This window comes from Cottoperca gobio, chromosome 1 (assembly GCF_900634415.1).
Source record: "Cottoperca gobio chromosome 1, fCotGob3.1, whole genome shotgun sequence".
NCBI lineage: Eukaryota > Metazoa > Chordata > Actinopteri > Perciformes > Bovichtidae > Cottoperca > Cottoperca gobio.
In genome coordinates, this window is record NC_041355.1 from 9,104,210 (window position 1) to 9,126,180 (window position 21,971).

A 21,971-nucleotide genomic window follows, 5' to 3' on the forward strand; every position below is an offset into this window, starting at 1 on the left:
TTTTTATATCCTCAATAGTCTTGGCATCCAGGTTTGAGTGGGTCAATGTGGTCAACCAGTCAACAGAGCGGTTTATTGAGAGCTGACTCCGCCAATCTGGGCTACAGGTCGGCGTACGCTGGTCGAAATTAAGAGTGAACACTTTTTTTCTTCGAATGGACGCGGCGTGATGATGTCACGAAATAGGACGCTTTTGTTTGACGTTTACAAAATCCTCTTCCAATCGGAGAATAATATGTTGTAGACACTAGAGGCACTATGTAGTCCACCACAGTCTTCTGCCTGTCATCACCACACGCGCAGAGGGAGCACAGGGAAAGAGTATACATTTACAATAATGCCACCCACTACCACTCTGCGCCAAACTGCAGCATCTCAGCTGTTGTGCTTCACTGATACGTCCCCAAAAGGAAGATCCTGTTAAGATTTTCCTTTTTAATGAGAGTTTACAGTAAACCTACTCAATTATCGATCAATAAAGCCTAGGCCAATAAAACAGATTGGATATAGTGTAGGACATTGCTTAAAACGACAATGAGCATCATAAGTCTTAAAGCATGTAGACCAAAGCTAGTTTTTGTGTAAAAACACAACATTTTGTTCATAGTCATGTCGTTTCAACAACATACTATTTATCAACGTTTTGGGATACTAGGGATTAAACATTGCTTACCTACAATTTAGAGCATCCTGATTATTAGGCTACATTAAACAGGACGGGTCCCTCTCTACTCCCTGTATATTTGCTCATGCTACTATAGCGTAGGCTAATTTTATATTGGAGGACATAACATTGCCACACATAATAAAATGGTGTAAAATTGCAATAGCCTATGGGGGAAATTACTTCGAATACATGTTATTGAATTTTGGTTCTGGGGCTGCCTGCCCATTAGCCCACTCAAAAAGGAGTTTCATTGATCTGGGTCGTTTCTCCTTTCCCGGTTCTCACTCTCGCCCCACGGCAGGGCGATGAGCCTGACTGGAAATCGTCTCCTGAGCTGATGATAGAAGCTGCTGATGATAAAAGCCACTGTCTTCAGCTCCCTACAACCAGAGACTTAACATGAATTTGGCATTTCTTGCTCTAACAGCCGCGCTTTTGGCTGTAAATAGCGGCTTATGTTATTCTAGCAGCGTCCCGTCATTCATCCTGCCGTTCACTGACTGCGTCCAGAGCCGTGGGAAAGACGGTTTCTACGGGGGAGCGATAAACGTCACGGAGTCCGGCAGCCGGTGTATGAACTGGACCGAAGTGACCGGCTTCAAGGAACGCTATCCGGGAAAAGGAATAGGAGAGCACAATCACTGTCGCAACCCTGACGGCAGAATCCGACCCTGGTGCTTTTTTATGAACCACAAAGGCAGAGTGGACTGGGGGTACTGCGACTGTAAACAAGGTAAACACGCAGGCCTGTAGACACAACAATACTGTGTTTATTTGGAAATCATAATCTTAAATCTGTAGAAATATGTCGAAAACATTATCAACTAGACACCTATCCCCATATTAACTGATTGAGGATCTAAAAGTCTAGGCAGGCTGCCCCAGATACATAAAGTCCCTGTAACTTATTACATGCTAGGTTATATTTATTTGTATTTGGGCTGAAGATCTTATAACCATGAAATGTTTTTTGCTTGGTGTGCAACAGCTTTCTAGCTCCGATTGTGTTCAAGCCCACACTGAAGTAATTAGACAGGACACACCTTCAGTGTCCCAGGTGTGAGTACAGCCTATGCAGATGGCAAGTCTAAGCACATTTGTGTTTTAATGAGTGCACAGGTATTTGCTTATATTGTGTGTTTGGGAATAACACCGTCCAAGTGATCACAAGAGAGTAAAGTGAGTAGGCTCAATACAATCTCTCTTCTCGCATAAAAGTAATTTGACATGGGGAACACCACATTATCAAAACCTATTAAGTACACAGGCTTAAACTACTAAAGTGTTGCTGAAATGAAAAGTGAGGGCATAGAGGGCTCTACGTCTCTGGATTGATGAAAGGTAAAGAAGTAAGAGAGAGAGAGAGTGGTGAAAGGTGTATGATTTCCATCTGGCACAAGACAAGCAGCCTGTGGTATTTTTAGTCTTATAGTGTGTTGGCACATCATGGGAAAATTACCTTCCGGTAATTGATACATGGAATTGACGTATTGATCCAGTTATTTAAGATGTATGAACAATTGCGCACCTTTAGGAGGGGTGGCCAAATATGGAGTCCAAATTCTGTTCATTCTATGTTTCTGACCTTTTGCGAAAAACAGACGGCTACACATCGAATGTCTTTATTATTTAACTTCAGGGGTTGACCTGTGCTTATGTATGTGTGAACATGTACCCCTTACATTCTCTGTTGCCGTAATAGCCCAATGTTGTACAGTGTTTGTCAAATAGATGCACGCAAAGCAATCATGTTACTCCAACAATAAAAAAAACATGCACCCACACACACTGTAAGCAAGTATTTTATGAGGAAAGTTGTGTACACTTTAGGAAACATCTGTGAATGGCAGTGAGGTACGTGGCCATACAGAGAGACAATATTTTGTATTCTTGGGGGGGAGAAAGATATGCTGTGTGGATAGAATATGTCATTTTGCTGTGACAATGAAAAAGACAACCAGAAGGACATATTCAAAAAGTCCTATATTGCATGTAATATTTTTAGCAGCACCATCTCTTTATCGCTTTCTTTTTATAGACGAGTTGTGATGTGACACAAATAAAACGTTATGTCAAGGAATATCATGAACTGAAGTGTATAGAGAACTTCTACATGCAGCAGTTTTGACAGACCGAGTCATTGGATCATTTATAAGTTGTATGTTGTATGCCTGTGTGATCCCCTGTCATCTTTACAATTAAATGCAGTCTGCCTTACTGTTTCTGGCTGGGCAATATATGCATATTATATTGATATTGTGATATGAGACTAGATATTGTCTTAGATTTTGGATTTTGTAATAACATAATACGGCATAAATGTTGTTTTTTCCCGTAACATTATGTAATTTTCTGAACTTACCAGACTTTCCCGCTGTTCTATTATTTGCCTTTATCCAGTTAGTCATTGTATCCACATTACTGATGATTATTTATCAAAAATCTAGCTTATATTTACTGTTCTCCAACCCTCTTTCCATCCCAGGCTCTGTGCGTCTGCAAGGAGGCCGCACCAAGCTAGATGGCAGGGTGGAAGTCTATCTGGGAGGAGTGTGGGGGTCTGTCTGTAGTGATGACTGGGGTGACGAAGACGCTGCAGTGGTTTGCAGACAGCTGGGCAAGGGGTGAGAGAGCACACATACACACTCACACATGCGCTCAGACAGACCATCAGCAATATAAATTCACAGTGTGAAGCTGCCTGCAGAGATCCGACATATGGTAAGAGCCTGATGGAAATGTGCTGGGAATGTTAGAGAATTGCACAACAACCTAGACATACGCATGCACTCTCTTCACAGTCTTTGTACGTCTCACTAATTCTTATGTGACCCTTGCATTCCAACCCCCCCCCCCCCCCCCCCATTCTCCAGAGGTATTTAAATACCTTCAGTGCTCAGCTATTTACCTAGTTACCAGCTCTCTCTTTGTGTATGTCTCTCTCTCTTGACTGTGTCGTATGGTCTTGAATTTTAAGATGCTTTCATACTAGAAGAACCACTGATGTGCCGGGTCTCGAGAGTACATACATATCGACAGTGTTAATAAGCTGGGGTCCGTTTCTCAGTTGAGAAAGCATCTTATGTCCCTGGAGAACAGAGACCTTGTGTGCACTTACTACACATGTTGACACTAACTCCAGCGCTGGCATGTATGCTGACATGAACACATGCCTGTTAGTCCATATTCACACAGGACTCAATGAAAGTCCACAGCGGAAAGGAAGGGGGGGAGTAAATGTCAGCCATATGTCAGCTGGAATCGTTGGTGATGACTTTCACGTGGCCAGTTATTGAAGCTGTTGGGTGTAAAACTGCTGACCGCGTTGGCCCTGGAATGGCAAATCCTGAACATACAGATGGTTCAAGGTTACTGCTACCAGGCTATAACGGCTGCTGTGCTTTTTCCTCTGAGATGGGCCGCTTAAGCCTGGCTGCAGCATTTATCTCAGATGACTTGGAAAAAAAGTGCCAAGCAACTGTAATTAGGTTGCATTTCTCTTGATGTCTTTATCAACACCTATAATATAAGACTGTTTGATGTCAGTTGTGGTTTAAAAAAACGTATTTCAAAGAGGTAAAAGTAACTTGTTTGCTTATTGATCCCCTTCCAGGATCTCAGGTTGTGCACGTGTAGTTCCCCTGTTTCATCCAAGCATGGCGAAGCTCCATTGGAGGGCAGTCCATTGCCAAGGAGAGGAGCCAGACCTGCTCCAGTGTCCTAAGACTACCTGGAATGGAGGGGAATGTTCTCTGGCTGCAGCCATCACTTGCACACAGCAGCAAGGTAAGCGTTCCTCATGGGGAAATATAGGTCTATGATGGATGGATAGAGGTTTGAATGTAACGAGAACTCTAATAACTCAACAAACCTTCAACAATTCTACAACTCCGACTACATTTTTAGTTTGTCCTCAATATATACTTTAAGATCAGAAAAAGTCCCGGCATTTTGTGCCTGCATAGATTCTTTAAGTAGACTATGACTATAAAATATGCGTTCTTTATGCTTGTGTTGGGTCCAGTGGTCGTGGCGCTCCCAATACGGCTGGCGGGAGGTCGATTAGGGTCAGAGGGCACAGTGGAGGTCTTCCATGCAGGGCAGTGGGGTTCCATATGTGACGACCAATGGGACGACAGTGATGCTGAGGTGGTGTGTCGACAACTGGGGCTGAGGTAAAGGCACACACACACACACACACACACACACACATACACACACACACACACACACACACACACACACACACACACACACACACACACACACACACACACACACACACATGTTCCTGTTCCCAGTAATTCCAACCAGTAATTAGCATAAAGGACATACTTTGTGCGCAAAAGAGGAACAAGTGTGACAGAAAGATAGACAAGGAAGCCCAGATAAGTTAATGTGGGTGTCCAGCCGTCTGTCTCTCCCTCTGTCTCCAAAAGTATGAGAAGTATTCTTTCCATTCGGACACACACAGAGAAGAGCGAGCAGTAAAGAACATCTGGGGGTCAGATAATGAATCAAGCTCATTGTTCCTGCATGAATTCTAGTACCACAGAGATATGCATATTTAGCAACACTACACTCTCCCCAAATGTTCGTGTGTGTGCCTTTTTTGTGTGTGGCACTGTGGTGTTGGTGTTTCAATGTTTATATATGCTTGGACGTGCGTGGCAAGCAATTTCTCAAAAATGTTCTCAAAATTTTTTCATTTTATCAATATGATTGCAAACCAAACCTTCTATTATTCTCTGTCTTCTCTTTTCTTTGTAGCGGTGTGGCGAGGGCATGGGGCCAGGCACATTTTGGCAAGGGTTCAGGCCGTGTGTGGCTGGACGAGGTGCGTTGCACAGGCAATGAGCTCACCCTGGAGCAATGTCCAAAAAGTCCCTGGGGGGAACACAACTGTCTGCATTCTGAGGATGCAGGAGTGTCCTGCAACCCTCTTACAGGTAGAACAACACATGACCCAGTATTAGAAATCCATAATATTCACATATTTCTTAAATATAAAGGTATAGAAGCCCCTCCTAGAATTCCCACTTTATTGTGGTAGAAGGGCTTGCATGTACCCATGACTCCCGACGCTTTGTTGCTGGAGACAAGAGACCTTTCACATAGCAGACATTTTGACTTGTGAAACACAGGTGTAACTGATAACATTAATAATGCTTGCATTCCATTTCTGGAGCTAGGACCGTGGTATTGTGCATGCTGGGTTACTGGAATGCCTACATTCAGTTACACCTGCGCGTTTCCTGTTACGACGATGAAGTCAAAATGTTCTATTTAAAAAGGGGATGGCAATTGGTTCCAGGAGAGAGAAAAATACTTTTTAAGACTTTCATGAGAAGAGGTGCAGGGGGAAACTCTACCTTCCCCACATTAGCTCGCTCCTGGAGCCAGTGAGGCATTAGAGGAGTGCTTTTAGGAGATCCCATGGTGGCCAAGCCCAGAAATATGGAGGTTGACTATGGCTCAGTCCGAGCAAACAATGTGGAAAAGGTTTTGTGTGGTTTCACTACACACACAGAGAGATGTAAGGGTCTGGTGTGTTGCCAGGTGGCCAATTTGTGAAGGCAGAAGTCTTAAGCACTGAATCCAGGCTGCAGACCCTGGCTCTTAAGTCCGAACAGGATCTTACATCTGTCATTACCGCAGCCAGAAATAACTGCATCAGCAGTGTTTGTTTTCTGAATAATTACAATGTAATTTGCAGCATTTTATTTGTGCTATATTGTGATCAATAATAATAACTCAATCTATTTTTGATTAAAAAAAAAAAAAAGTTGGTTTCATGCGGATGGAAAGCCTTAAAAAAAACGTACATTTTCAAATGTATCCTTATTAGCGAGGGCATTACCTAACTCTCTGTCTGCCTGTCTTTCTCCCCAGATGGCTCCGTTAGGTTGGTTGGGAGCGCAAGCAGCTATGAGGGACGTTTAGAAGTATTTTACCGTGGTCAGTGGGGGACAGTGTGTGATGACGGCTGGACAGACTCTAACACACAAGTGGTGTGCCGACAGCTCGGTTACAGGTAATGTGAAGTATTCATGCCCCCTGTAAGACATATACAAACACTAGAAGGTCGGGAGTTCAATACCAGGCTGCCACCATTGTACCCCTGAGTTGCTCCAGGGAGACTGTCCCTGTACTTAGTTCAATGTAAGTCGCTCTGGATAAGAGCGTCTGCTAAATGACCTGTAATGTAATGTAATGTAATATACACATGCATCACCCTCAGTACTATTAATATGTTTTTTTTTTTTAAAATGGTGTTTGTTTGTGCACTTGTCTACCTTGCAGATTAGGTGAGACTGTCCTTTACGAAGGACTAGACATCACTCCAGTCCCACGCTTCGGGGTGGGGTCAGGTCCCATTCTTTTGGATGATGTGAGCTGCACAGGGAAAGAGCCTAGCCTATTAGTGTGCAACAGGAAGGAGTGGCTCCGTCATGACTGCACACACCATGAAGATGTTAACATCGCTTGCAGCCCTGATCGCAATGGAGTTAGTCTTCCAACGAGTAAGACAGAATCTTATCTTACTGTGAGACCTCAAAAGGTTAAAGATAGGACGAGAGGCAGAGCATGTAACTTTGAACTGTTATCTATGTACAGTATGTGGTCTGTGCTTATGAAGATTGTGAGTTTTTTTTTACTTTGAAAGACAAAGAGGCAGGGCTACTTGAAACCGTAGGTTAGTTTGTTATCACAACACACCTGGAAATGTGCTGTCCATGTGGGGATGTTTGAGGTTAGAGGTGGGAGGTTTACAAGTTAGCAAGCACACAAGTTGGCAATCTCTAAACCTTTCTGGCCAGTGTTTTAGGAGAATCAGATGTGAGGCAAGTATTTGCCTTCATAAAGTGTAGAGGTCTTTCCTAAATTTCCATTCTGGTTAAATAGTTATTGTGACAATACATCTGAATTCATTGTTATAGGTCCAGAGGAGGAGTCTCCTCTTAATTCTGTTTACTGCTGTCCAATATTATCTTTCATATCAGCAACAGTCCGACTCGCTCTTTATTGCACTTGTATATTTTTATTCCCTTTGGTCGATACACCTTCTGAATTCTTGATTTTTGTAAAGCATTTTGTCATAATAAGAATGTAAAATAGTTAAGATTAGAAATAAAACATACTGATATCATTATCTGTAATAATGTTCGCTTGAAACAAGGACTGTCGAAGCTAAACTTTGCACTAAGAGTATACATAACTTTATAGGCAGTGGAGAACAGGAACGCAAATGATGAAAGACTATATGTAACTTCATAAAGCCCGAGAATGGAAGTGCAAGCTGATCTGAAATCTGTTTCTTAGATCTCTGCCAAACTCAACCTGCAGTTAATTTGATCTCATATTACTTAGAAGAGGAAAGCTAACATTCTCCAAGAGACAGCTAGAGGATGATGTAAGTCATGCTAGCTCTAATAGGCACAGCTGTTAGTTGGCTTGTCCTGCCTTATTAACTGGGCCACTTGTAAAGTCATCATGATTAAATGGATCTACTGCAAACCTTTAACCTAAAGTAAGTCTCCCTCCTGTCACTATTCCTCTCTATTTTTAACTCCAAAATATCAGGCACTAGTGGGCTGATTTGCTGCCAGACACGCATAACACTGAACTTCTTCCTTTTTATAGGGGAGACAAAAGGATTCAGTGGTGCTACTGATTGCTGAAAAAGGGAGGAAGGGTTGAACGGTTACACCATTAATCAAGCCTATGTCTATAGCCTCCAGATACCAATAAAGATGTCTAAACGTAGAGCTGGATGGAACTAGACTTCACCTCATACTATATATAAGTTCTCTGGCATCTGTCTTGATGTTGAATGTAACAGATATGAGTCTGATAAGTCTGGTGAATGTCACATAAATGATACATTATGTTTTTTTAAGGGATGATAAATTGGATTTAGGTAGATTATGTTTTTGGCAAGAGCCTGAGGGACACTCTCACCCAACAAACACCCACTAAAGAATTGTGTCATTACTACATAACATTTGTGTGTGTTTGTTTGTGTGTATTTGTTTGAGTGTTTATGTGCGTACGCAAATCCCTCCTTCCCGCTCAACATGCCACGGGGCAGATTGGTTTATGTTGTTTTTGGAAAAGGAGAAAAAGCAGATAAGCCAGGCTTTGCTCTGATCTCTCTCTCTCTCTCTCGCGCGTGCGCTCGCTCTCTCTCTCATATTACCTTAATCTGCCCCTCCTACAATTCTTATGTGCCACACACACAATGTTTGAATGTGGCATATCATTCCACTCGATACAGTCAGCGAGAACAATTCCAGTCTAAACTGACGCCTGCTGAAGGTGTTTTATGGTTTGCTGTTTAAGAAAACGACTGTATTACGACTGTATTACTGTGTACGACGTTTGAGCTACAAAACACAACAACCAACTTTATTTATCATAGCATAAAAATACCTGACACTGTGTAAACTGATCCTGAAACTGTACACGCATGGAAAATACATTAGCTTTCACATAAACGCGATCAGTGTGTGATTGTGTATGCGTGTCTGGGCGTCCGTGTGCAGACAATGATGATGGATGGTTTGAACTTAAAGCCCAGACTGATTTGATTAACAGTGCGAGTGAATTCCAATCAAAAATAAAAACACTGTATCTTTTTATAGTCTAACAATTTCCCCTTCTGTACACACAAGTGGTTACGAGAATGCAAACAGACAGGTGTTCAAGCTACTTCCTTTTGTAGGGAACATGAGCGCACATGCCCTGTTCACTAGACATGCTAGCCTGGAGGATCAGGTGTGTTAGGGAATGTGTTTAGTGTCTGAATATTTCCATGAGTGTGTTTTGCTGGTTTTTGTAACTTCAGAGAACAGAAGAGAGGTTGAATCTGTGTAGTCGGTCTAAAATGCATTTTCTGTGAATGTGTGTTCTTCAGGTGTTCCAGTAAGACTTGTGGGAGGAGAGAGCCCTAGGGAAGGTCGAGTGGAGCTCCATCTGTCTGGACAATGGGGGACCGTGTGTGATGACGGATGGTCTGATCATGATGCTGAGGTGGTGTGCCGACAGTTGGGTTACAGGTATGTATGTATGTATATGTGCATGTGTGTTGGAGTAGCCTCTTTCTGGGTAACATGAGCTAAAATAATGCCATATGGGAAGACAAAGCTTTTGGAAATGGCTATTTTTATGTAGATTGAATTTGGAGGAGGAAAAATGACCTCTGAAGTTTGGAGCGATGGGTGCATTTTATAGCTGCATACGATTATTTTCTTAATGGATTAACTATCGATAATTAGTCAATTTATCAATTAGTCAAGAATGCCAACATTCCAAAGACTTCTGAGAAAGTTGTATATTTTTTGTAATTTTTACTTCAAAACTGAAATGATAAAATGTAAGTTAACTTGGTTGACAATTTTCCTTTTCGTCATAGTCAGGATGTTGGAATTGAGTTAAAGTTTTTGAGAAAGGCTAAGTTTTGAGCTGTGGCATTGCAAATGCGATCACTCTATACATTACACTCACGTAAGTGAATCCAGACTGCCTGCTCTGTTTGCAAAATCAATCACCATTTCTTAGACTTGGCATCTGTCTTACACCGGCTCCCATTTTCTCTGTCTGTCTTTCATCCCTCCGTCTCTTCAACCCGTCTCTGTTTTCAGTTTGCACTTCATCACGCACGCCTCGAGTTTCAAGCTAACCTAAAATGGAAAATTTTGAACTATATGCTTCGAATTATTTAGAGTATTATATTTCATTAATCAATCTTTACAAACTGTGCACTCAGGTTTTTGACAACTTCTTATGAGCCGCCTCTGGTGTGCTGCCAGCTGATTTTATTAGCGGTCTTAGCTGTGCCCTTTTGTAGAGCCAACATAAACATCCAATTAAAGGGCAGGTCAATTGTGCATGACACATTCACAGTGACAGATATGTTGAGGCGAAGCAAACTACCTCATCTCATCCTCTCTGTGTCCTCTGAGACACTGTCCTGTTTTCCAAAGAAATGGCAATGGGATGGCAAGGGAAATCTGTACCGTAACAAACTGTCTTCATTTTCTCTCTCATCACTGCTCAGCATGGGACACTCGTCCCTTAGCTACCCAATTTTCTGTGACACATCTGCGTGCAGATGAAAGAAACATCTGGAGCGCGTGAGAGAGAGACAGAGAGAGAGAGAGAGAGAGAGGAAGCGTGTTGCAGGCGTGTAAAAGCCATGTTAGGATCATCATTCTGTCTCGCGCAGGGTGTGGTGAAAGGTCATTACATACACAGCATGTTCCAAAGGGTTAGAGGTTGCTCTGGGGGTGATTAAACTAAATCCGCATAGACACAGACACTATCACACAAATTATATTCAAAGTCAACAGTTTGATCCAGAGGCACCTTGGATAAGGACGTACATGTAATGCACACACACACAATTTGCCAGCATAATACATAAAAACGTATTTTTGGCAACAACTTAATTTGCTAGTGGACAAAATAAAGCCTATAATGTGGAATGAATCATACTGACCCATACTTGTACCAGTAACCTGTAAACAGTAACTGACTTGAAGGCAAAGGGACCTTGTTTGTCCCCCTCCAGCTATTTATTTTGTATTTCTGCAAATGTGGCAAAAGGCAAGAATGCAAATGTATTTATATAGTACAATTCTATGTAATATAGACTGAGGTAGTTTTTAAATGTAGTTATTTACATATACTTACACTTCAACATGAATTTAAAACCAATTGAAAGGCAATCATAATATGAAAATGAATATATAGACATAAACACAACATATGAGTGATAGATACAAAATTAGAGGGCAGCTGGGAATAATACGGTTTTATTGTAAGCCTGCCTTTAAAATCCCACTGTGAATGTGTTGCCACGTGACGCATACATGAAAAATGATGTCTGAGAAAACTCTTGCCTTTCCTTTCTAACTTGAGAATTTGGTATCCAAAGCAGATTGTGTTGGATCTTTGACTAATGTTGTGTTGCCACAGAAACACACCAAGCAGGCTTGATGTCAGGCTCTAGGCTTAGTTCCAAGTGACTTGGAGGTTCACCCTTTGCAAGCTAAGTACCGCACAGGGAGCTATTGGAGACACAGACACGATTCTAGATGTTTCAATAAGAGACATGAGATTCCCTTTGGATACGTGGGGGATACAAGACCTGCTACCTATCAAACCCCAGGGACGCAACATGAGTTCCTCTCAGTGGGCTATCTATCAGTCTTAATTAAAATCACAGTTACAGTCTATAGAGGCATACTGTACATACACAGCCACAACATACAGGCCTCTGCATCTTAGCTGTTTGCTAATTAAAGTCAGAGGTGAGAAAGTGATACAAATACTGTTATCAGATTGTAAAAGGGGTTTGACCCGGTTTGCGTCACAGCCAGAGAATGTCAAACCATAACATCTATACTAACATGTCATCACTGCCTAAACGTTTGGAATAAATCACCTCTTACTATTAGACCATCCAATTCCACTGACTCTTTTTATTTTAAAAGCTTCAAGGCTTCTTAACTATTTCTTTAAATGACATAAATAACTTGTATTTTGTTGCTCTTACTTCTATTTTTGCAGTTTGTTTTATCTCCAGCCCTAATATGAACTAGTATTTTGGCAGTTCTAACAGTCTTCCAGTTCACTATAATTTATAAGGCAATGGCAATGAAATGTCTGTGTGTTGTTTGTCCCTTCTATCCTCCACAGTGGGGTGGCAAAGGCCCGTGTAATGGCGTACTTCGGGGAAGGCACAGGGCCCATCCACGTTGACAATGTGAAGTGCAGCGGCGAGGAGCGTTCGTTAGCAGACTGTATCAAACAGGCACCCGGCACGCACAACTGTCGCCATAGTGAGGACGCTGGGGTCATCTGTGACTATGGTGAAGCACAACCCAGCTACAAAGAGGTGAAAGGTCAGTCAGGGTGTTTTTTTCCTTAAAATAAATGGAGCTTTCGTGATTTATTTGGAGCATCTGAGTGTGCATTGAGCGTGCATGAGACTACTGTTTAGAAAACATTTCCATTATGTCTTAAACACTGAAAAAATAATGAGAAACAAATGGCTAAAGAAAAGTTGAGGTAAGATTGTGAGAGGACTCTGAGAGGACTTCAGTATGTGTGTGTCCATGTGTGTGTGTGTGTGTTTCCAGATGGTAAAATGGAGAGACCAATGTTATTGCTTCACCCTGTCTGTCACACATCAGGGTAGACTGACACAATGCTATCTGTTACCTACACATATGCTATTACTTCCATTTCTCATACTGTGGAAAGTCAAACCAATGCAGGAGTTTGTTTGGTCTCTTCAGCAATATAAATGACTTCTTGTGAAAAAAGCGCTCAACCTATGTTTGTAGACTTTAACATCACATACACACAGACTATGAAAATGATCTCTCATTTGTTTTATTTACTTTATTTTGAGGTCGTGAAAGATGAATTTCAAACATTATTATTTTTAGGATCAGTCTAAATATTTAATAAGAGCAACATCTGAGCCAAAATGTATGGTTTAACAATCATCACCCTCCCACACACTCGCATATACACACCCAACGGTTCCTCTTTTGTCTCTGTCAGATCCTGTCAACTCAATTTGTGGTTTGCGGCTCATACACACTCGCCAGCGGCGAATCATAGGAGGAGAAAATTCTCTGAGGTAAGTAGGAAGGGACAGAAGGGATTAATGACCGCACAGAGAACGCCTGCCAGAGACGTATAGACGAAGAATTAACATATTTTCAAGTCTTAGATGGAAAACACCTGTATTTGAAGCTACAGGAAAAGAAGAGAGTGTGTGTGTGTGTGTGTGTGTGTGTGTGTGTGTGTGTGTGTGTGTGTGTGTGTGTGTGTGTGTGTGTGTACGGAGAAAAAAAGCAACATTTATGCGTATTTGTATACAACCGAACATTTATGGGGAAATGTAAAACCAAAGAATGTTTTTCGTACTGAGTATTTATTTGTGTGTATGTTTAGATGACGTACTGCATGTAAACTCATTCCGCCAGGTATGCTAATGTTTAGTATCCTCACATAAACATGCATAGAATATACATGTTGCTATGTTGGCCACCTGTTAAGGGTTTGTGAACTTCTATAAATGCCAAGTGTGTTTATGTGTGTGAGTGTGTGTGTTCCTAACTGTGTGTCCATGCGTGTAGGGGTGGCTGGCCATGGCAGGCTGCAGTTCGTTTGCGAGGATCTCGAGGAGACGGGAGGTTGGTGTGTGGAGCGACTCTCATTGACACCTGCTGGGTCCTCACCTCAGCACACTGCTTCAAGAGGTCAAACACACACACACCGACATGTATTAACCCACGTATGTATTTGTCACAGTTTGAGGCCAGGAAATAATAATACACCTTCATGTATCTGTTTACATGCCACTCAAAATACATGGCAAGTATCTTCCCTCTCATCCTGGCCACCGCTCTATTCCATGGTTCCACAACATTGGTCAGTCGGCGTTTCCTCAGGTCAGCTGTCGGTGATCGGTTGAGTCTTTGAAGTTATCTTTATGGTAATGTCGGTGTGCTTATGCATACATTTCCCACTGCCTGCAGCTTGAGCTGCGGAGGCATGATAACCTCAACAATGTGACCATTGATCAGTAGTGGTTTGGCTGTGGTTGTGGTGCAGTCAACAGAAAGACATCATCTCCACTTAATCTGGTCTAGGGGCCTCCACATGGCACCACCAACATGACATCAATCACCTAATGCATACAGCAGAGGAGGCAACAGAAAGAGAAAAACGAGGACACTTAACCCCAAAGTCTGCATTTGATATTTGTACAGCACATGTAAGGTCTCTATTTTAAAGTATTAGTTCCAACAATTGGGTTTGGGAAAACCACAACTCTTAACAGGACTCTGCAGCTCTACCACTATAAATCCTCATGTTTCCACATTAAAGACAGGAAGCGGTCATTCACTAAAACCTACCCAGGCCCTTTCCACTGCCAGAGGTGTACTCCTAATGCAGGAACCTCTACTCTGCGATGTGATTTGTATATCCTCTTCCTTTTAAATGACACACACAGGAAACATACAGCTGTGCTATGAAGCAAATTAAGACCACTCGGGATGTAGCAATCAGGACTTCTCGGACTGATTAATGCAAACAGTGCAATTAGCTGAGCACTAGTGTAATTGCAGATTTGAATTTGAAGGGCACTCAGAGAGCGCAGACCTCCGCTAAGGCTGAATGCCCTATCTCGCAATCTTAACAAAAGTAACAAATAATTTGTGTATCCGCTCCGTGATTAGAATCCGGTAAAAAATGGGTTCTTCCTTGGCCCACGCTACACCCTTCCACCAACTTTCATGTAAATTAGGTCTGTAGTTTTTCCGTAATCCTGCTGCCAAACAATCAAACATACAGAACCAAAAAACATAGCCTCCTTGGCTGAGGTGATACTTAATTTTGCTCTGACTCTAACAGTGTGAAGTCATTTTAAAACTGCACAGTAGGCACTATAGTAGCCATAATAGTTAGCCATAGATACAACACTGTCTTTAACTGATCTTTCTTGTGGTTGAGTGTCATAGCTTGCTTATGCAAGAGTAAATAAATGATAGAATTTATCCAAACAAATTCATGTAAGTCTGGGTTTAATGACTCTGTGCTCACTCACCTACTGCCTCAGGCTTTGCTATATGCATTGAATGGGTTTTAATAATTGATTGTAGCTTGTGGATTTCATCAGTCAGATCCAGACAGATGACATTCCTACAATTGTGTCATTGTGCTGACTGCTGCAGATTGGCACATCATGTGTACAGCACAACACTGTCCTAGTGTAACAGTCAATTATTTCTGATAGATGTTTATTGTTGCTTAAAGGATACTGTAAGTGAACACCAACACATGGTATTTTTTAGCTGTATTTAAGATATTTGTTATCATGGAAATTGTAAGCAAACCAAAAAGGTCAGACTCTACAAGTACTTGCCTGCCTTATCACATATCAGTGATGCAAGCTGGTATCTTCAGTTATGACAGCTTTGAAAAGTAATTTGCCGCCTGTAAGCCAGAGCATGCAAACCAAGATAGGAACTTCCGACTTAACAGTGTCAGCTTTCGTTTACGCTAACCAAAATAGGGTGATGCACACACGCACAAGCACACATGGCAACAAACAAACAAACAAATACAGAAAATACATCAACAAGTTGGCATACCCACTTCAGCTTGTCTAATTTTGACATAAGCACAGATCACTTTATAATAAAGTGTTAAGGTGCAACTACCAAATGTAACACGATCATGTTACCTTATCCCTTACACTACCATTGACGATTAGTAGGTTCATAAAAATTGACCTCCGGGCTGTTGTCACATGTTGTCGACATGTTAAACCTATTTATACCTTGTAGCTGTACAGCTGGGGGCTTGCCTACAGGGACACAACTTGTAACTGCTTTTATCAACAACAACAAACGTGAAAGGAAACTTTGGTGTCACATTCAAACTCCATTCTAATCCTGAGATTTTGCCTTTATGTTCGGTATGTACTGTACGTAGATGACTAGTCAGCAGTGTCTCCGCTCTGCCAGGAACGTCGTGGCATTGCCAGGTCAGCAGGTCTTTCCGGAAACACTCTACCAGTTGTAACTGGACACAGAGACTTGGCTCAATCGAAAGGCCTTCTTCCTTCACTCCTCTCCTCTTCTTACTTCTCTCCCTCCCTCTCCTTTGTCCCTGACTTACCCTACTTATCTCTTCTCCTTCTCTCCCACTCCATTTCAAAAAGGCTAAACATCTCCAGAAAGTAAATAGAAAGCATGGAAAACACTTCATTATGTCAGTTTAAACACACGGGCACAATGACAGATTTATTGTTATCATTCTTGCCTATCCTTGCTCTCTTTCCAAGTGTTCATTTGTAAAGCCCCTAGAAATAGTGCAAGAAATGTGCAACACTTTCTTAGTCATGGTTTATAGTGAATTGATTGAATGTTTAAAAGCACTACAACAATGTTGTGTTGAAGAAGGAGGTGCAGCAGAGAAAAGGAGAGACCATGCAGCTGATTGTTTACATGAGAAACGCTTTTACGACTGTCTGATTAAACATATGAAGTATTTCAGGGGAGTTGCCTCAGGGGAGACACAAACATAATAGCGAAAAAATAAAATGCCAACGGGTATAAAAATGGTTGATTGTTGAAAGAAGATAAATATTTTCATATACATACTCCAAGAAGAGACTTGAAAAGATAATTACAAAGGTAACCAGAGACAAAACATCTGGTCACCCTTAAAAAGCAGGCAAGTTGGTTATTAGATCATGAGTGTCATGAGGGCTAGGGATAACCTATCCAAAATGTTGCAGGGAAAATATAGAGCCTTAAACATATGGGCATATTAAAAAAATAAATATTGTTTTCTACTACTAAGGCAATTCATACAGATTGTATGACCGTGTGTTCTCAGTGTAATGGCTTGTGTAGGCTTACCTTTTCCAGCTCTAGATGAACTATTGAAAAATATTGACGTATTTTACGCAACAGCAGTGGGATTGCTCTTGCACACACACCCTCTTTCTCTAATGGCCTCTCTTCATCCATTCCCTCTATTTCTGTCTGCAGGTATGGAAACAGTACCAAGCAGTATAAAGTTAGAGTGGGCGACTACCACTCCCTCGTCCCTGAGGAATACGAAGAGGAGTACGGCGTTGATCAGATTGTCATCCACCCAAGCTACCACTCCCATAGCAACGATTACGACCTTGCCTTGGTTCGTCTGTCACCTGGGGCAGTGGGTCAGATGCCGGGAGAGTGTGTGTCATTCAGCCGTCATGTTCTTCCAGCCTGTCTACCCATGAGGAAAGAGAGAGTGCTCAAGCAAGCCAGCAACTGTCACATTACCGGCTGGGGTGATACGGGTGAGGGCATGTGTGGGCATTTAACACGTTTGCGGCACAGTATATGAGAAGGTGTAGGACCTTGACGAGGGAGGGAGTTACAGTAGAAGGGAGGGAGGATATTGTGGGATAGATTATTATTAGAATTTCTTTTCACAGAAAAATATATTTTATGGGAACCTTCATGAGATGAAAGAAAACAGCCTCTCTTTACACTGATAGAAACCTTGACATTGATTTATTTCTAAATTAGAGCCATCTAATGCCTGAAAAAAGTCAGGGAGCCTTTGGTAAGAAGGTCAAGTCAGGTGGATTCTGCCGCCCGCTAACAAGTCAAGGCCAACTTGTCATGCACATGGGAAACACTATGCGCTTCACATCCACAAATGTCAAATCAATTTGAAAATAGTGTGAAAATCAAAACAGGTTTTTACAGAAAACCATTGACATTCTTGCGCACACACAAACATGTGTAAACAGATGATCAAAGTTTTTACAATTCATCCTCCAGGGACCATGAATGTCTGTACCAAATGTCATGGCAAACCATCTAATAGTTCACTTAATACCAAACATGTCAATCTGCTGGAGGCGCTAGAGGACCAGAAGATTGGCCGACCGACTGCCATTGCCATGCCTAGAGACATGCCACTATCATGGATAAAACATATACGACGCTCACACACATGCTCTTGCAAACCTCTCGTTCTAAACTCTAACGCTTTGCCTCTTTCTCAGGTCGCTCATACTCCAAAACCCTACAACAGGCACCCCTCTCCCTACTTCCCCGTCGTCATTGCCTGCAGTATTTCCACAGTGCCTTCACAAGCCGCATGCTCTGTGCCGGCAGCATCCAGTCGGAGAGGCGTGTCGACAGTTGCCGTGGTGACAGTGGAGGTCCGTTGGTGTGTGAGCGTCCGGGAGGGGGTTGGGTAGTTTACGGGGTCACGTCCTGGGGTCATGCCTGTCGGACACAGCAGTCCCCTGGCGTCTACACCAAAGTCTCTGCCTTCAGCTCCTGGATACGCAAGGTGATTGGACGTGATGACAGAAAAGAAAAAAAGACGATGAAAGGTGAATGACAAATTGGACCTCTCAGAAAGAATGACACTCGAGACTTACTCGATTGGTCAGGTCACAGCTGACACAACAATGTATTTCGGTCATGATGTCATGATGTTATGACCTCATTGTCCAGTGATGTAAGTTACAACCTGACTTTTAAATGGAGAGCACAAGGCAACGCTGGACTTTTTCTACTTAGAAACCTTTACATATTTTTTAGAGAGAGGAATGCTTGTCTGTCTTTTCTCTCATCTAAGTTATAAGCACTTATTTTTATTGATTTCTTATCCTCTTGAGCTGCAATATTTTAGATGGCGTTAAATCTCAACTCAAGAAAATGCAACTATGTAACTTAAATATCGTTTTGTTGTTTCTTGTGACATTGCATACTACACTAAAATGTGTATTCCCCCCCCCCCCCCCCCCCCAAATGTTTTCTGTGCTTGCTTTTGATATAAAAATTATATTGTAATTTATAATATGAAATATGTGATTAAAAATGTTGAAAAGGGACCACAGTAAAAATGTTTTAATAATCATACAGTATAAATGTATGCACTCATGCGTACACAGTAAGTAATGGCATGATATGAACCCCACTTTTAGGTTAATGCATAATAATCGGTGATTTTGTGTTAAGCATTCTAGTCATATTGACATTAGCAAAACTGAAATATGTCTTTTAACCTCATTTCCTTAATGTTTATGTATTGTGTCTCTCTTGTGCTCATTGTTTTGCTGTGTAAAAAGCAGATATCAGGTCTTAGTAATTACTCAGGCATTCATAATTTACATCCAATCAGTATTTGACCGTGTCTCAGTGCTGCTGGACATTTGCAGAGAGAATAAAGTGTTTCTGAATCAAAGCACATAATAGCAAGTGTTGATTTGTCATTTTGACACTGCTAATTCATGTTCTTTTGTTAAGTGTTGTTGAGATTTTGACAACACTGAATGGAGACAATCTGGCACACTTGAAAAAACTACACTGCCTTGTTATTTGGTGTTTAATGACTGTGTTATGTTTTTTTATGTACTGTAACATTTCTTTATAAATAACATTTTGTAAAAAAAAGTGATTTATTTTTGTGTCTTTAAGAGAGTTTTAAAATTTGAGTCCCAATTTCCATAGTCTGTTTATGTAAAAACATGTTGGTGTCACTGTATATACTTTCTAAGTGGTTGTTGCACGTTATGTTACACAATCTGCAATTCCCACACATCTGAAATGTGACAACAGCTGGAAAACAAAAGAGGTCTTTCAAGTTTGTTTCTGACTGCAAACTGTCAAAATGAACACCACTATGTCAGACAATGTGTATGCACACAGACTCGCACACAGTGTCACTGGTTTGTCACACTGTCTGCAGGAATGGCAGCCATTTTCTGAGTTGTCCTCATTTACAAGGCAAACACGTAACGTTGACTCAACACCCATTTAAGAACTGGGACCAACTGCTACAGTCAAATCTTGGCAACATAAATACAAATATTCTCAATTAATTTAGTTTTTGAACAGTTATTGTTATTTAATTTGCTCCTTGTATCAAAACACTTTATTTTAATGCATTTACTGTATGTTCTTTTCTATTTATAAGCCAAAAAATAGCACCACCTTGTGGGTAACTCATTACGTTAAACTGTATTGCATAATTATGTATGGGGGGGAAATTTTAATTGCAATTGCACATCTTTTGCTGTATAATTAAAATGTGTATTTGTTTCCTTTGTAAGATTGGGGTTTACTTATAGACTGTCGGTTACTTCAAGTGTTGTAAAAAGCATTTAAAAAAACAAAATGCATACAAAACCATAAGCTAATACAATGCTTCAAATAATGTTGAAAGGCATCATAAACAAATGATGTTGTCTGGCTCTGATAATTGTGACTAATGTGATTTCTGCCTTGGCTTTAGATAAGCTTCTACTTGATTTTAAAATATTTAAGTTGCTAAAAGATGAAAGGCAAATCATCATACATTACTGCCTTCATCAGTGAGCCATTCTTTAGACTCTTGATGAAGCATAGTGAAGTTACAAAACAGTTTTCAATCAAAATGTAATTATGTCGCGATGATGTCACACTGGTAGTTATTCAAAGAGTTTTTTTGGAAACACATGAACACAGAGGCAGATATTTCATTTAACTAATAAGCCCAGAAGGTACAACACGCTGCAGTGGGAATGTGTGTTGGAGTAAACATGCAACTGCATCATAATTGATCTTGTTTCATATCTACTGAATTGATTGCCTGAACTCAAAGAACTGCTCTCAGCTCGAGCACAGTTGTCCCTATTGTCTGAGAGCACCCTCCTGTGGTCACTATCACATATTACAAAACATTGCAGCTCATTTATTATGGTTAACGTTATGGAAAATCAAAAACGTTTTTGTATTCCCTGACATAAAACATGTACAACAATATTAAACAAAGTAACAATTAGTATAAAAAAATGTCTTCGGGCTGAGATAAATAATAAAAACTTAAACGTATAAATAAAATATAAAAAACTAAATCATAGATAAACAATTCACTTGAAAATATAAGCGTCAATAAATGTTAATGGTAATTTAATTTCAGATTTAATTTAATTTTATAGTGTTAATAATGTCGTGGCAGTATCTTTTTACACAGAATATTAAAACCTTTTTGCTTCTTCCAAATATTGTTTTTGTGTGCGTTGTTCTTTATTGCGTTGTTGGTTATCTTTATACACTTTTTTGGGGTCCTGCTGATTTTTCAAACTTCTATGCTTCAGTCATATTTAAATTATTCATCATACGGAATAAACATATTGTGTATATACATTTAAATAACATGATGAATAGAGGAACCAAACAGCATTTGTCTTTTTTCTTTTTGCTATTCCCACGAAACCTCTAACTCTCTGCACTCTGCACTAATGAGCTTATATTAGATGTCACCAGAGGTGACGCAGAACAGAAGGTCTCATTATACACGGATCATTTATTTCTACTCATATCTGTTTCCATCCCTTAAACTCTGGCAACACTTGGGAAAACCAGTTGGGAAAGATCTGAGGGTAATGATTAAACCTGAGTAGGAGTGATCTCATGCACATCAAACTGGCAGCTAGAAACGCTCTCTTCAACCACATGCTTTTAAATATGGCTGAACATATGTTTATAGTTTTGGGATTTGGGATCGGCAACATTTGTATTTTTATCTTTTTTAGAACTTGAATTATTGAAACTATAATCTTAAAAAATCAGTTTGGGACGACGGATCCACATACCTACAGAAAGAATATATTGCAACAACCTAAATCTTCTGGTGGCATATTACATACAACTTTTGTTTGCAGTGAATGTGAATACTTTTCCCTTTTCATATCCCAATCATAAGTCTTTTCTTT

The 21,971-nt window shown here is 40.8% G+C and overlaps 1 protein-coding gene across 1 annotated transcript; it reads left to right on the plus strand.

The window, feature by feature from the left end:
• Positions 1–761: 761 nt before the first annotated feature.
• prss12 (serine protease 12) lies at positions 762–20,327 on the plus strand. Its single transcript, XM_029431626.1, is given in 15 exon segments — positions 762–946; positions 948–1,044; positions 1,047–1,400; positions 3,153–3,291; positions 4,281–4,453; positions 4,692–4,842; positions 5,438–5,616; positions 6,560–6,701; positions 6,971–7,191; positions 9,585–9,726; positions 12,371–12,576; positions 13,244–13,322; positions 13,825–13,947; positions 17,254–17,549; positions 18,267–20,327. Coding segments are annotated over 15 exon segments (2,736 nt in total). The 5' UTR covers positions 762–856; the 3' UTR covers positions 18,611–20,327.
• The last annotated feature ends 1,644 nt before the right edge of the window (positions 20,328–21,971 follow it).